Genomic DNA, 16,678 nt, shown 5'->3' with positions numbered 1-16,678 from the left:
AGGAGTGGTTCTTGTGTATCCATGGGGAAAAGGTATCCATGGGGAATCTGCTACTGTGGTTACTATCATAAATTCAGCTGTTACCGTGGTTAAAAAAAGGAAATTAGAAATTGTGAAACAGGGCATGATGTTACACTATATGTTGAGGATTAGGTCTTAATTTAGTAAGGTTTGTGATTCTGGACACAAAATTTAAACTGGTTGGAGTTGGGGCAGTGCTAATTCATCTTCATACTTCTTTATTTTTCCCTCTTGTCTTTTTAACAGGCAGAAGAACTTGAGTATTCCTGTGAGAAATGTGGTGGGAAGTGTGCTCTTGTCAGGCACAAATTTAACAGGCTACCAAGGTAAGATTAATTGTCTCTTCATTTTTTCTTCTTTAAAGTACTGAAAAGTATTAGTGAATAAGTGAGGCTTATCAGATGGATTGGTAAAGAAGGTTAGCAAAGCTAAGATATGAAGAGGGTAGAGAATGGAAAGCTAGAATTCCCTTGTATCAGAAAGGAAGAGAACTTGGAATGTTGAAAAAGAGAGGGAATCTGAAAGCCCCAAGAAGTTGGCAACAAGAGGATGAGGCTGATGAGATTTTGGAATAATGATAGAAACTAAAGTAAAATTTTAATTCTATAATGTGTAACACTCAGTTAAAATCTGTCATGGTCTAATTTCCTTCTCTTATCCCAAACCTTCAATAAAAATATGCTACAGACACATACACATGTGCATGTGAAAATAAAATAGGAAGAGTAATTTTTTTGCAATTTGTGCTATATTTTTTTTCCAGAGGGTAAGTTGGTAAGTTTCCTGTAGTCATAAAAATTCTGAATTAGGAAGGAAATTAACTTATATTGTATTATCTGTATAAACAAATACAAAGCCAAACTAGTTAGAAAAAATATGATATGATTATAGAACAGCTTTCAGTTCTTTCCAAGAATAGATCTCAACCACAAACAAGATTATTATCAACATTAAGTATTTATGTGGCACTTTGCCTGCGGAGTGCTTTGCTTTATTTTAGAAGCTTCAGTTTTCTATGAGTGAATGTGGAGTTTCTGGAACCAGCCCCCTAGGGACTAGTTCTTTTACATCCTGTATCTGGACCTTTCTAGAAAATGAATTTCTTTGAAAGAAATGGCTTTCTAAATCATAGCAGTATTATGTTGACCATAGTCTGTCTTTTTTTTCCTTAAGAGACTTATTCTTTCCTATCTGTGAGTGTTTTAAGACAAGAGAACGTTAGTCACTCAGTCATGTCTGACTCTCTTCGACGCCGTAGACTGTAGCCTGCCAGGCTCCTCTGTCCATGGAATTCTCCAGGCAAGAATGCTGGAGTGGGTAGCCATGCCCTTCTCCAGGGAATCTTCCTAACCCAGGGATTGAATCTGGGTCTCCCACATTGCAGGCAACTCTTTACTGTCTAAGTCACCAGGGAAGCCCAAGCCGTCAGGGAAGGCAAGAGAGTCGGGGGAATAAATCTTAAGGAAAAGGATTGATTGTTACCAGCTGTCACTAACTAAGGAAATCAGTCATAAATCCTAATTACTGGCCTTGCTCTATTTTTGTTCATTTCAGGATTAAACCAGTTTGTTTTATTCTTGAAGGCCCTGATATCTATGTCAAATCTGTTCATTTGTAGTCCACCTCACCTTTACAGATGAGTGATAATTTGACTGTTTCATATTACTTTTATTTTAGTGGGATCATTTGAAAGTTTAGTCAAAATACTTGACATTTCACATTCATCTTAGTCTCTTCACATCAGTTGGATTCTTGTACTCTCTCAAGTTGTGATTTTGAAGGCTATGAATTCTAGCATACTTTTTAAAGAGAAATACAGTCACTAACTTCAGTTTATGGATTTTTGACTTTGTGGTTTCTTTGGTGAAGGTATATACAGTAAGAAAGGAAACAGTTTTCCAAAAACGGTATTCCCATAGATGTTCTGAAATTCAGTTTTGAAAGTGTTCTTGTAGGCTATGAAATATGTTTAGTCTATCAAACAGAGATTATATTCTTTATTAAAGGTAAAAAGGTTACTACAGTAGTAATTTAAAAAAACCACAGTGCTAAAAGCCTTTTCAGATCCTCAAACCAGATTGGGCATGTACATTTTATAGAACTTTTTTTGAATGTGGAGAAAACTTTGTTTCTCTCTTTTCTCTAGAGAAAAGAATAGTTCTCATCAAAAGTCATCTTTAAAAAGTTTCACTATCAAATATAAGGGCTGTTTAACACTTAAATTACCATCTATGGTTATATAGTAGTAATATTAGTCACTCAATTGTGTCTGACTCTTTGCGATCCCACGGACTGTAGCCTGCCAGGCTCCTATGTCCATGGGATTCTCCAGGCAAGAATACTGAAGTGTACAAAGGAAACTATAAGCAAGGTGAAAAGACAGCCCTCAGATTGGGAGAAAATAATAGCAAACGAAGCAACAGACAAAGGATTAATCTCAAAAATATACAAGCAACTCCTGCAGCTCAATTCCAGGAAAATAAATGACCCAATCAAAAAATGGGCCAAAGAACTAAACAGACATTTCTCCAAAGAAGACCTACAGATGGCTAACAAACACATGAAAAGATGCTCAACATCACTCATTATCAGAGAAATGCAAATCAAAACCACAATGAGGTACCATTACACGCCAGTCAGGATGGCTGCTATCCAAGGAACCCTCTTATACTGTTGGTGGGAATGCAAACTAGTACAGCCGCTATGGAGAACAGTGTGGAGATTTCTTAAAAAACTGGAAATAGAACTGCCATATGACCCAGCAATCCCACTTCTGGGCATACACACCGAGGAAACCAGATCCGAAAGAGACACGTGCACCCCAGTGTTCATCGCAGCACTGTTTATAATAGCCAAGGACATGGAAGCAACCTAGATGCCCATCAGCAGACAAATGGGTAAGGAAGCTGTGGTACATATACACCATGGAATATTACTCAGCCGTTAAAAAGAATATATTTGAATCAGTTCTAATGAGATGGATGAAACTGGAGCCCATTATACAGAGTGAAGTAAGCCAGAAAGATAAAGACCAATACAGTATACTAACACATATATATGGAATTTAGAAAGATGGTAATGATAACCCTATATGCAAAACAGAAAAAGAGACACAGATGTACAGAACAGACTTTTGGACTCTGTGGGAGAAGGCGAGGGTGGGATGTTTCGAGAGAACAGCATCGAAACATGTATATTATCTAGGGTGACACAGATCACCAGCCCAGGTTGGATGCATGAGACAAGTGCTCAGGGCTGGTGCACCGGGAAGACCCAGAGGGATGGGATGGAGAGGGAGGTGGGAGGGGGGATCGGGATGGGGAATACATGTAAATCCATGGCTGATTCATGTCAATGTATGACCAAAACCACTACAATATTGTAAAGTAATTAGCCTCCAACTAATAAATAAATGGGAAAAAAAAAATACTGAAGTGGGCTGCCATTCCCTTCTCCAGGGGATCTTTTTGACCCAGGGATCAAACCTGGGTCTCCTATGTTGCAGGCAGATTCTTTACTGTTTGAGCTACAGGGAAGACCCTTATGGTTTTATAACATCCATTTTTTGATTATAACACTGAAGTAAATAAGGATTTGACCCAGTATCAATACAGTATTTTAAAATTCAGTTTTCTTGTCTGATATGTTTTGGTTTAAAAGATGCTTGCTCCTTGGAAGAAAAGTCATGACCAACCTAGACAGCATATTAAAAAGCAGAGACATTACCTTACCAACAAAGGTCCGTCTAGTCAAAGCTATGGTTTTTCCAGTAGTCATGTATGGATGTGAGAGTTGGACTATAAAGAAAGCTCAGCACTAAAGAATTGATGCTTTTGAACTGTGATGTTGGAGAACACTCTTGAGAGTCCCTTGAACTCCAAGCAGATCCAACCAGTCCATCCTAAAGGAAATCAGTCCTGAATATTCATTGGAAGCACTGAGGCTGAAGCTGAAACTCCAACACTTTTGCCACCTGATTCGAAGAACTGACTCATCTGAAAAGACCCTGATGCTGGGAAAGATTGAAGAAGGGAGGAGAAGGGGACGACAGAGGATGAGATGGTTGGATGGCATCACCGACTCAATGGATATGAGTTTGAGTAGACTCCAGGAGTTGGTGATAGACAGGGAAGCCTGGCATGCTGCAGTCCATGGTGTCGCAAAGAGTCAGACAGGACTGAGGGACTGAACTGAACTGATGTTTTGGTTTTTTTCTGGTAACATTATTTTACCCAAACCTCCCAATTAATAATATCTACCCAGTGTCTGTGTTTTATTTTTATTTGTGTTCTTAGTATCTAGCACAATACCTAGCACATGGCAGGTATTCAGTAAATGTTTGACAGATCTTTAACTTGGCCTATTGTAGTCTTTGAATCAAAAGCTGTCTAACATGGTTAGTTAAGTGATCTCTTGTTAGCTGTAAAAGAGCTACCTCTGTTATATTCAAACTAGTAATGTCATCATCTTCTGTTTTTCAGAATCCTCATTCTTCATTTGAAACGATATAGCTTCAATGTTGCTCTCTCACTTAACAACAAGATTGGGCAGCAAGTCATCATTCCAAGATACCTGACCCTCTCATCTCATTGCACTGAAAATACGAAACCACCCTTTAACCTTGGTTGGAGTGCACAGATGGCAGTGTAAGTCCTTGAGAATTTCTTTCCCTTTTGAAGTAGAAAGACTTTACTGTCTGATCAGAAGAATGACTGAATTAGATAACACGACTCCAGGTAAAATCATATCAACAAGGAGATTTTAATTTTGCTTTATTTGAGGATTCTGTGCTAAATTACTATGTGATTTCAGTAATTGAAAAAATGCTTTAATAATAACTTTCAATGAGCATTAATTGCCTTTCATAATAAATTACCTTTTTAGGGAGTACTCCTTCCTCTTTTAGATCACTGGAAGACAGTTTATACATTTGATGAATACAAACCAAATTTGCATGGTCTTGAGAGTCCCCTGAACACTAAAAATACCAATTCCTGTGTTTGTTCCCTAGAAGTTCTGTTTCAGCAAAGCTGATATAGGACTGGGGAATCAGTACTTTTATTTTTATTTTTATTATTTTAGAATCAGTATTTTTAATGAATGCCTTTGCTGACTCTTTAGAGTATGCAAACTTAAGAAACAGTATATTAAATATTATGCTGGGACCTTTAAAATAGATTATGTCTTCATAAAAGTATTATTACAGTTTGAGCAAAGAACTTCAATGGTGCCTTAAGATTTTTCCATGAGAAAAGAAGTAATTTCTTATTTTATCATCATGAATCCTGGGAAAACCTTAAGATTTCTTCAGATGTTGCTTTTGCCTCTGCATACTTGCATTACTTTGAGCCATATGTTGTAGTTCCATTTTATACTTACACACTAAGTGATAAACATTTGCTAAAATGAATTGATGAAGTTTTGTAAAAATTATTTCCTTTTTGGATTAATAATTGAAATATATTCTACATCATATAGGTTTACACTGAACATCTTACTGAGTCAGTAACATGTTCCCAGAGAGTCATTGTTTCTGGATATTCTCTTACGGCCTTTCTTTAGAATGGATATTTTTGAAGTTTTGCAAACTGCCCTCTACTGGTAGAGCTAGTACTCTTTCTGGCAATATTACCATTTCATACCATTAGCCAAGGCTCTTTACGATCACAGGCCTGAAACTGGGCTCTCTGACTGTACAATTTTTAATACCTTTGAGACTTTGGACAAATTCCTTGACCTGTCTGTAGGGAAAATAACAGAGTAGTTGTGAGCTTTAAATGAGGTAATACGTATGAGTTTTTATTATAGTGCCTAACATCTAGTAAGTCCTCAATAAATGAGAGCTGTTACTATTGTATTGCTTAAAAGAACTGAGACAAAGAGAATTTCCCAAGTTGTTCTTTTCCTGTTGTATCAGTATTTGACTTCATTTCCAATGTTGTTTATTTAGATCATTAGATAAGGCAAAGCCTAGAGAAAGTGTTTTGTTTTCTCTTTTGGCCTCTATTATTAGTTGAAAAATATAATTGTTTGCTTTTCAAGAGGATATATAAAGGACTGTAATACAGGATAATTCATTTTATAAGTGTGTATTTTTTTAGTAATGTAATTATATACATTATATATTTTCTAATTTTCTGATAGTTCTAGACCATTGAAAGCCTCTCAAATGGTGAATTCCTGCATCACCAGCCCTTCTACACCTTCAAAGTGAGTTATATTTCTTGTGTACCCAAAATTTGTATTTTTAAGGATTTGGCTTACCCTAATTTCCAAGATTATCCCCTCCCCTTTTCATATTGTTTCTCTTTTTGCATGATAACTGCTCTGCATTACTATATTTTGGAATTTCCCTAAATCTGCTTTGAACTGTAAGTAGGGTATATCAAGTTTTAACACTGAAGCTAGTTCTGATGATCCTCTCAAAATTTTGCTTTAAAACTTCTTAGATCATCTTTTGTATGTAATATTTTCATCCTACAACTCTAGAAATTGACTGATGACAAAGAATTTTAAGGATTGAAGGGTTAAAGTAACCCTTACTGGTATAAAAAGCACCATTCTTCAAATACATGCATGGAGATCTCAAAATATCTTTTCACATGTTGCTAACTAGTGTGGGACTTCTTATCTTAGACACTGAACTGGAGCCATTCTGAAAGGGGACAGGAAAACAAATGCATACTAGAATGTAGCTATTCTACAAATATTTTATATATTTTTGCTTCAGACCAGAAGTTTGTCCAAGAAGGAGACAAATGCTATTTTTTTTTAATATACCTCCTCTATGATTTGACTAGAACTACAGTTCCTGATTAGACATTTCTAAATGACTTGGTTGTCATTTGACTTTAAAACTAGTTTTTCTAAAGATTTGATGTCCCAAAGTACTTTTAGAAAAAAGACACTTTTGTTGTTTAAGGGCTTTTGGGGGGCTTATATAACCATAAAATGACATTTGGGAACTGCTATTTTCTTTTCCTCCTGTTAATTATTTTTCAGTGCAATTAGAACCAGATGACTAACTGACTAGAAATCTGACATGGTACCGATATGAATACTCTTGCCCGTTCTCAAGATACAAATGAGCAATACCACTTGGCTGCTTAGAAAGTGAGCAAGTGATGCCTTTACAGGATGAATATTTTTCCTTACTACAGGCAAGCTGCCTTCTGTGAATATAGTAACTATTAATGGAATGCACTCTTTATGTACCAAATCACTATAGTTTCAAGAAAGAGATGGTTTCATTGGGCATCATTATACTTGGCATGGTCAATCTGTTCTCCAGGGTCTTACTGGTATGAGAATTTGAGAGTTGCTCAATAAAGATGATTAGGCCCTAGAAGACCTGTCATGCCGATCAAACTTAAAAGAGGCTGAATTATAAACCAAAATACCATTGGTTCTTCTGTAATATTCTTTGTCACATTTGACCCTGGTATATTAGTAGCCAGGTGTCACCCTCCTTTAGCAAAGAATCTACATAGATAAATAAATAAACAGTATGTTCAGTTTTGCTTGGTGAGCATGGAATCAGAAATGAAGAATTAAGATGGCTAATTGGCTTTTTCGAAGTTATATTAAAAACTCTTTTTAAATACATATTGGGAGGCTATTCAAGTGTTCAGGCTGAAGTGCAGTGATATCCTGACTGCTCTCAGCCAAAGACCATGGTTGGGCTTATCGCTGACCACTTGCCTCTTTTCTTTGATCTACATTGCTGCGCATCCTCCTGGTTTCCACTGTGGCCTCTTGTTTCTTGATGCCATCATTCTATGTTTATTTATAGTTTTCACATTTAGATTATTGCATTTTCTAACTTCCATTTGACATTTTTTTTAGTATAGCATATGAATTTATGTTAACCTTCATCAAAGAAAGTTTGTGCTTTTTTACCTTTACCACTTTTTCCTTTAGTTTATTTTTGGCTCACTTAGAAGACAACACAGTAACACCTTACTTATCTAGTATCATTGAAAAATATTATTTCATATTCCAAATAAATGAATTTTTATATGATTGAAGCTTGCCTTTTAAAACATTGCCTTTTTAATTTTAATCTTTAAAATGTTTTAACCATTTTAGATGGTTATACCTCTGTAACCTTGCAGAATTCCTTATATTATTAAATGAAATACACTGAAGATAATTTAAATATATTGTAATGACTTAGAACCAGCATTGTAAGTATCCATTATTACACTGTGTATTAATATGGTAATGCCCTCAGAGGCTCTTAAGTCTTATGAGACAGTTTGCCTTTACATTAAATTACTTTATAGTTCTTTATTGTCCTTTTGGTGGTTATTCTCTCTCATTTCTTAGCTCTCATTTCTTGATGAACTTGCTACATTATTTTGTTCACCATTTCCTGGGGAAGAAGGGTCTCTGTTTAAAGAGTAAAGTTCATTAGCTTTGAAACTACTGCCTTCCTCAGAAGCTTTTTTTTTTACCTTTTGAGTCTCTCTGTTCTAGAAGGTAGAGGTTGCCAGAAGTTGGACGTGCATATAAATGGATAAGTGGAATGTTACTGTTAATTTCAAAGTACATGGATCATAATTTAAAAGAGCAAAAATTAGTCCTCATACACTCTGTTGTCAAAAACATATTCATTGCTATGTCTGCATGCATTCTAGTAGAGTACTTGCTTTATAAAGACAGTGACAATCTTCTTTGGAGTTGATCATTAAAAGAAAAAAGGCACGAAGTGATTGGTTTACTGATAATATAAAATAGCATAAGAGTTGTCTTATTTTCAAAGCATGGCTCTTTTGGAGTAGGGCAAAGGTAATGCTTTAAATATACCTCTTTTGATATTTTTTTTCTCTGTTAAATCATTCTCCATAATGGAAAAACTTTTTGTTTTATTTTGATATTTATACTTCAAAGAAATAACAAGGACAGATATTTACTTATCACTTACATAGAGTTGTCTGTTTGTTTGTTTCTCTTAAATTATAGGAATTTCACCTTCAAATCCAAGACCTCCTTAGCTTTATGCCTTGATTCAGACAGTGAAGATGAGCTTAAACGCTCTGTGGCCCTTAGCCAGAGACTTTGTGAAATGTCAGGCAGTGAACAGCAGCAGGAGGACCTGGAAAAAGTAAGTGATTTCTTATCGAAGTATCTGGCTGTATAAACAAATGCCTTTCATAAGCAACATGGGCAAACTTAATAAATACATATGATAGATCATAAATTTAATGCACCTGTTCAAACACTGATTTTAAGAGTGTGCTGTTTGTAGCTACAAAACTTGTGTGTTTAAACGTGGATTGAGACTTTTTTAAAATTGAGGTGTAATTGACATAAAACATGAGATTAGTTTCAACTGTATAACATGATGATATATTTGTGTATATTTATTGCAAAATGATCACCACAAGAAATCTACTTAACATTATCACCATACTTATTTACCAAAAAAATTTTTTTTCTTGTGAGTGAGGACTTTTCAGATGTACTTAGCAACTCTCAAATATGCAATACAATATTATTAACTGTAAATTACATCCCCATGACTTATTTTATAACTGGAAATTTGTACTTTTTTGCCCCTCACCGATTTCATTGACTCCCTAGTCCTCACCTCTGGCAGCCACCGTCTGTTCTCTGTATCTTTGGGCTTATTTCATTCTTTTTCAGTTTTTTCTTGGTTGAATAATGTTCCATCGTGTGTGTGCATGCACACTTACACACACACTCATTTCACATCTTCTTTATCCATTCATTCATCAGTAGAAACTTACGTTGCTTCCAAGATAGATACTTTAAGATATGAAAGTTGTTGTAAATAAATAGCTTCCTCCTATTAATATTAATCTTCAGAGCTACTTTTACATGTGCTGTGTGTGCTTAATCACTCATTCATGTCCAACTCTTTACAACCCCCTTGGACTGTAGCCTGCCTGGCTCCTCTGTCCATGGGTAATCTCCAGGCAAGAATACTGGAGTGGGTTGCCATGCCCTCCTCCAGAGGATCTTCCCAACCCAGGAATTGAACCCAGGTCTCCCGCATTACAGGCAGATTCTTTACCATCTGAGCCACCAGGTCCTCAAATAATTAATTGCATTATTTTGATACTAATTATTAATATGAGGGAACCATAGTAAATATTTTAACATCAAAGGCCAACTAGGTAATCTAAGTTTGATGGGTGTGAAGGCACAACTTATAGCATCTTCAGTCTTGACACATAATAATGATAGTTAACATTTTTGAAGATATAAGCTTTTCTAGGAGTTTGCATCATCTCATGCAACTGATTTTAAACCTCATTTCAGTAAAATAGCAATTATTTCAGTAGTTATTTTTTGTTCAGACTGTTTCCTGTCTTTAAAGCTAGAGGTAGTTTGTGGTTGCCGACCTTGAGTGAGAAATGACAAAGTGAAAAATTCTCCCAGAAATCAGAGAAATTTATACAGAAAATAGCTTCTAAATATTTACAAAATCTTTATAGTTTTTATCTTTTTCATCTATTCAGAAAAAAGGAATGAGAGCTACCCACATTTTAAAAAGAATGTTAGGTTTAGTGACAGAATATTTACAGTGTGATCCATGTATATCTGGAAAAAATACACCAGAAACACTTAAATATCTCTGAGTGGTAGATTTTGAATGAAATTATTTTTATGTATTTTCCAAATGTATACAAAGAGTGTACTTAACATTTGTTATAATCAAGCAAGTGAACATGTATCTTTATGTAGTTAGTACATAAAGAATTAAAAGAAAATTAGGCTTCCCACTGAGTTTATTTATTGGTTATTAGTTGGTAAATAACCCAAAGCATCAAAGAAAGGAAACTTTGGGAATTCCCTGGCAGATGAGTGGTTAGGTTTCCACGCTTCCATTGCAGAGGGCTTGGAACTAAGATCCCACATGGCACAGCCAGAAAAAAAAGAAAGGAAACTCTAGAAATAAACATATCACTTTAAACTCTAGGATTGCTGTATTTGTAGGCATTCTGTTTTCTTCTAAAAGCAGTCCTGTTCTTCAGGATTCAAAATCATGCAGAATGGAACCTGAGAAGTCTGAATTGGAACACTCGGGATTTGACGGAATGAGTGAAGAGGAGCTTCTAGCAGCTGTTTTAGAGATAAGTAAGAGAGAAGCTTCACCATCTCTCAGTCATGAAGATGATGATAAACCAACCAGCAGCCCTGATACCGGATTTGCAGAAGATGATATTCAAGAAATGCCTGAAAATCCAGACTCTGTGGAAACTGAGAAGCCGAAGACAATCACAGAGCCTGGTAGGTTTAACAAAGATAAACACCTGTTAAATAAGACAGAACTGTTTTAAAAGCTTTGTAATAGCAAATGACTTCCACATAATGGGAGGTGAGATGGATCTGTATAATGGAGCTATAATATTTTTATGCTCTTTCTCTTTTTTTCTAACAGAAATGAGAAGTGAATATTGTGAGTTAGTGTCAGAGGCTAGTGGTAGAGTATTCCTTGTCCCTTTAGGTGTCAGTTCAGTTCAGTCGCTCAGTCATATCCAGCTCTTTGTGACCCCATGAACCGCAGCACACCAGGCCTCCCTGTCCATCACCAACTCCCGGAGTCCACCCAAACCCATGTCCATTGAGTCAGTGATGCCATCCGACCATTCATCCCCTGTTGTCCCCTTCTCCTCCTGCCCTCAATCTTTCCCAGCGTCAGGGTGTTTTCAAATGAGTCAGCTCTTTGCATCAAATGGCCAAAGTATTGGAGTTGCAGCTTCAAAATCAGTCCTACCAATGGACACCCAGGACTGATCTCCTTTAGGATGGACTGGTTGGATCTCCTTGCAGTCCAAGGGACTCTGAAGAGTCTTCTCCAACACCACAGTTCAGAAGCATCAGTTCTTTAGCCCTGAGCTTTCTTTATAGTCCAACTCTTACATCCATACATGACCACTGGGAAAACCATAGCCTTGACTAGACGGACCTCTGTTGACAAAGTAATGTCTCTGCTTTTTAATATGCTCTCTAGGTTGGTCATAACTTTCTTTCCAAGGAGTTAAGTGTCTTAATTTCATGGCTGCAGTCACCATCTGCAGTGATTTTAGAGCCCAGAAAAATAAAATCAGCCATTGTTTCCACTGTTTCCCCATCTATTTGCCATGAAGTGATGGGACTGGATGCCATGATCTTAGTTTTCTGAATGTTGAGCTTTAAGTCAACTTTTTCACTCTCGTCTTCCACTTTCATCAAGAGACTCTTTAGTTCTTCTTCACTTTCTGCCATAAGGGTGGTGTCATCTGCATATCTGAGGTTATTTGTATTTCTCCCGGCAATCTTGATTCCAGCTTGTGCTTCTTCTAGCCCAGCGTTTCTCATAATGTACTCTGCATAGAAGTTAAATAAGCAGGGTGACAGTATACAGCCTTGACGTACTCCTTTTGCTATATGGAACCAGTCTGTTGTTCCATGTCCAGTTCTAACTGTTGCTTAAGAGGCAGGTCAGGTGGTCTGGTATTCCCATCTCTTGAAGAATTTTCCACAGTTTATTGTGATCCACACAGTCAAAGGCTTTGGCATAGTCAGTAAAGCAGAAATAGATGTTTTTCTGGAACTCTGTTGCTTTTTTGATGATCCAGCAGCTATAGGCGTACATCAAAAGAAAAGTTGGTATTCCTGCATTTAAAAATTGTCTGTGTCAATTTTTGGTCACTTTTTTCTTACCACTTCTCTCAGAAATTTGTGTAATTCTTTCTTCATTTTTTTCATATCTGAACTTTTACCAAGTTTTAATGTATAAATCAAGTTCTCCATTCTTCTTTGGGTTCATCCCTTAAAAATGGTGGAAAGACCACTGAACTAAGAGAGCAGGTCTTGGGTGTTTAGCCTTAGCTATACCACCTACTAGTTAAAAATTATTAGATAAATGATTTAACCCCTTGATAGTTTTCTTATCTCTATGGGGAATCTATGACACGTACTTCAGATGGTTGGGGTAAAATGTTAAATAATACATAAGTGTTATGTTAAGTGCTATACAGATACAAATATTTTTGTGGTAATTATTACTCACATTTTGTTGTTTCTCAGGCTGTCACTGCAAACAACAGAATTGAACCTCCTTGCCTTGCGCTATGGGTGTCTTAAGATTTTTAAGTAAAAACTTTTCACTGCCTCTCCTCTGGCCATCTCTGACTTTTTTCTACTGGTACTAAATACTAAGGATTTAGTATCTATATCTATATATCTAGCTAATGTGTTTCAGTATGTCAAGCCTAGGATTTTGAAAGTGAAGGCAATACTAGTATATGATAGAATTATTTTATTTATTCTTGGGATTGTTAGGGCCTTGTCAGTTTTGAATTTTATATACAAGCAAAATAATTAGTATGCCTTCAATTTAACTGGAAACAAAAAGCTTATGATTTTTGTATATGGATGTTTCCTTTTTTTTTAACATGTTTTTTCTCTCTTGATGCTAAGTATCCTTATGAAGTCCCCTTCTCTTACTAAACTAACAATCACTGCCTTTGGAAGTGAATCCTAGATATTAGATCATTTCATCAGTAAGGATGTCAGTATCACTAGAAGATAAGAACTCTTTTCAAAATAACATATCCTCCATATCATTATCATACTTTAAAAATTAATAATAATTCTAAGGAATGATCAAATATGATCAAACCCTCCATAAGGTTTTTATTTTGAAAATTTTAAACCCAGAGAGAAGTTGAAAAATAAAATATACACTTTTATACCCATCACCTAGATTCATTAACATTTTGTTACTTTCTTTTTCCTCTCCCTTCCACACCGCCCTCATGTGTATGTGTAGTTGTGCAACAGTTACCCCAAAATTAGTGCTTTAAAACAGCTATTTTAATATGTCATAATTCTATAGATTGACTGGTCTTAGATGGTAGTTCTTCTTCTCCCTGTATTGCTGGCTGGGCTTTGACTGGGCTGTAACACTCGAGATGGCTCACCTTGGCATCTTGGTGGTGTTGATGAGAAGGGTCAGCTGGGATGCCTAGATAGCCTCTCTGTTCTTCTGGTCCCCTTTCCCTGGCCATCTCTCTCCTCCTCTTCTCTTCATCTTTTCCATCTCTTCATATAATCTCAGGGACTCTCCCTTTCCATGTGGTCTCTTCAGCATGGTAGCCAAACGTCTTACATGGTAGCTCAGGGCTGTCCAAAACACAAAAGGGGCGTCTGCCAGGTCTTCTTAATGTATGAAGTGAAGTCTCTCAGTCATGTCTGATTCTTTGCAGCCCCATGGACTGTAGTCTACCAGGCTCCTCTGTCCATGGGATTTTCTAGGTAAGAGTACTGGATTGGGTTGCCATTTCCTTCTCCAGGGGATCTTCCTGACCCAGGGATCGAACCCCAGTCTCCCACATTGCAGGCAGATGCTTTACCCTCTAAGCCACCAGGGAAGCCCTTAATGTATAGGCTCAAAATTAGGACAGAATCAGTTCTGTCACATATTCTTAAAACACTCACAGGATCTGCAAGTGTTCACTGTGAGTTGGACTACACAGAGTTATAATACCTATATGCATGGTTCATTGGATGCCATCTTTGGAGAATGAGCATGCACACTCTTCTTTTTTAATAGAACTATTTGAAATTGCAAGTATCATAGCAGTTTACCCTGAAACACTTCAACCTGACTCTCCTAAATACATGGAAATTTTCCTATGTAACAGTTAGCATACCTCAGAATGTTAAGAGTGATTCCATATATAATTCCATAGAGAGAGAGCCCACATACGCATTTTCCCATTTATCTGTAACATATTTTTTACCCTTAAAAAAAAAACTCAAACCCAAAGTTTACCCACTGCATTTGGTTGTTAGGTTCCTTTAGTCTCTAGGCAAGGCCAATTTTCCTTTGAAAAATTCCCATTATGAATTGTCCTACTATTCTTTAACAGCCGTTTTGGATTTTTCCCCCCATACCCTGAAATTTCAGAGTGTGGAGATGGGATCATTTTTCTCCTTGTTGCAAATTACCAATTCCAACTGCTTGTCTCCTTTCATCCTACAAAAATCCCTGCTCATTTGAACTATGTAACTTCAGACTTTGCCATATTATTTCTTTCTATAGCTATCTTTTACCTTCCAGTCATTCTGTTCCCATCAGCATTCTTAGGACTTTCAGCATCCTCCTAAATGACCCTGTCAACCACCTGGTGTCTCAGTTCCTAACCTCAGTTCCAAAGAACTTTTCTTCTTCCCATCTTGACAACTGACTTAACTCAAACCAGTAGTTCTCAAAGTATGTCTCCAGGCCATCAGTATCATGTAGGAACTTGCTGGAAATGCCATTCTTGACCCCCACCCCTCACCTAATGAATAAGAAACTCTGGATGGTGGGGCTTAGCATTCTGTCTTTTGATTCCAGTTGATTCTGATGCTAAGGCTTGAGAACTACCTCCCTAGATTTTGTCATCATCAGTAACTGTATCACCTTTGAAATACTAATTTCAAATATCTTTCTCTAACCCTTTTCTCCCCCTAGCTCAAGTAATGTCATTCTTTTATTCTGTTTATTTCTTACCAGAGAATGTTCAAATTACCACACAATTACACTCATTTCACATGTTAGCAAAGTAATGCTCAAAATTCGCCAAACTAGGCTTCAACAGTACATGAACTGAGAATTTCCAGATGTTCAAGCTGGATTTAGAAAAGGCAGAGGAACCAGAGATCAAATTGCCAACATCTGTTGAATTGTAGAAAAAGCAAGAGAATTCCAGAAAAGTTATCTGCTTCGTTGACTACACTAAAGCCTTTGACTGTGTGGATCACAACAAACTGTGGAAAATTCTTCAAGAGATAGGAATACCAGACCACCTTACCTGCCTCCTGTGGAACCTGTATGCAGGTCAAGAAGCAACAGTTAGAACCAGACATGGAACAACGGACTGGTTCCAAATTGGGAAGAGTACATCAAGGCTGTATTGTATGTTGTCACCCTGCTTATTTAACTTCTATGCAGAGTACATCATGCAAAATGCCAGACTGGATAAAGCACAAGCTAGAATCAAGATTGCCGGGAGAAATATCAATAACCTCAGATATGCAGGTGATAACACCCTTATGGCAGAAAGCAGAGAGGAGCTAAAGACCCTTGAAAGTGAAAAAGAAGAGTGAAAAAGTTAGCTTAAAACTCAACATTCAGAAAACTAAGATCATGGCTTCTGGTCCCATCTCTTCATGGCAAATAGATGGGGAAATAGTGGAAACAGGGACAGACTTTATTTTCTTGGGCTCCAAAATCACTGCAGATGGTGACTGCAGCCATGGAATTTTAAAAATGCTTGCTCCTTGAAAGAAAAGCTATGACAAACCTAGATAGCATGTTAAAAAGCAGAGATATTACTTTGCCAAAAAGGTCCATATAGTCAAAGGTATGGTTTTTCCACTAGTCGTGTATGGATGTGAGAGTTGGACCATAAAGAAGGCTGAACACCAAAGAATTGATGATTTTGAACTGTAATGTTGGAGAAGACTTTTGAGAATCCCTTGGACTGCAAGGAGATCCAGCCAGTCCATCCTAAAGGAAATCAGTCCTGAATATTCACTGAAAGGACTGATGCCAAAGCTGCAACTCCAATACTTTGGCCACCTGATGCGAAAAGCTGGCTCATTTGAAAAGACCCTGATGCTGGGAAAGATTGAAGGCAGGAGGAGAAGGGGA

General features: G+C 36.9%; 1 protein-coding gene across 8 annotated transcripts in view; it reads left to right on the top strand.

Moving 5' to 3' along the window:
- USP37 (ubiquitin specific peptidase 37) overlaps positions 1-16,678 on the top strand; it is an 84,289-nt gene that overhangs the window by 54,314 nt on the left and 13,297 nt on the right. For 7 of the 8 annotated variants that reach the window (XM_020904737.2, XM_020904738.2, XM_020904734.2 and 4 more), the window contains 5 exons: positions 268-347; positions 4,503-4,667; positions 6,166-6,231; positions 8,986-9,127; positions 11,025-11,280. In XM_020904737.2, the coding sequence (XP_020760396.1) occupies positions 268-347; positions 4,503-4,667; positions 6,166-6,231; positions 8,986-9,127; positions 11,025-11,280 (709 nt within the window). The remainder of the gene's footprint in view (positions 1-267; positions 348-4,502; positions 4,668-6,165; positions 6,232-8,985; positions 9,128-11,024; positions 11,281-16,678) is intronic. The other variant, XM_020904739.2, reaches the window with a different exon arrangement.

This window comes from Odocoileus virginianus, chromosome 30 (genome assembly GCF_023699985.2).
Source record: "Odocoileus virginianus isolate 20LAN1187 ecotype Illinois chromosome 30, Ovbor_1.2, whole genome shotgun sequence".
In the NCBI taxonomy this organism is placed as follows: Eukaryota; Metazoa; Chordata; class Mammalia; order Artiodactyla; family Cervidae; genus Odocoileus; species Odocoileus virginianus.
This window is presented reverse-complemented; position numbering and strand designations above follow the sequence as displayed.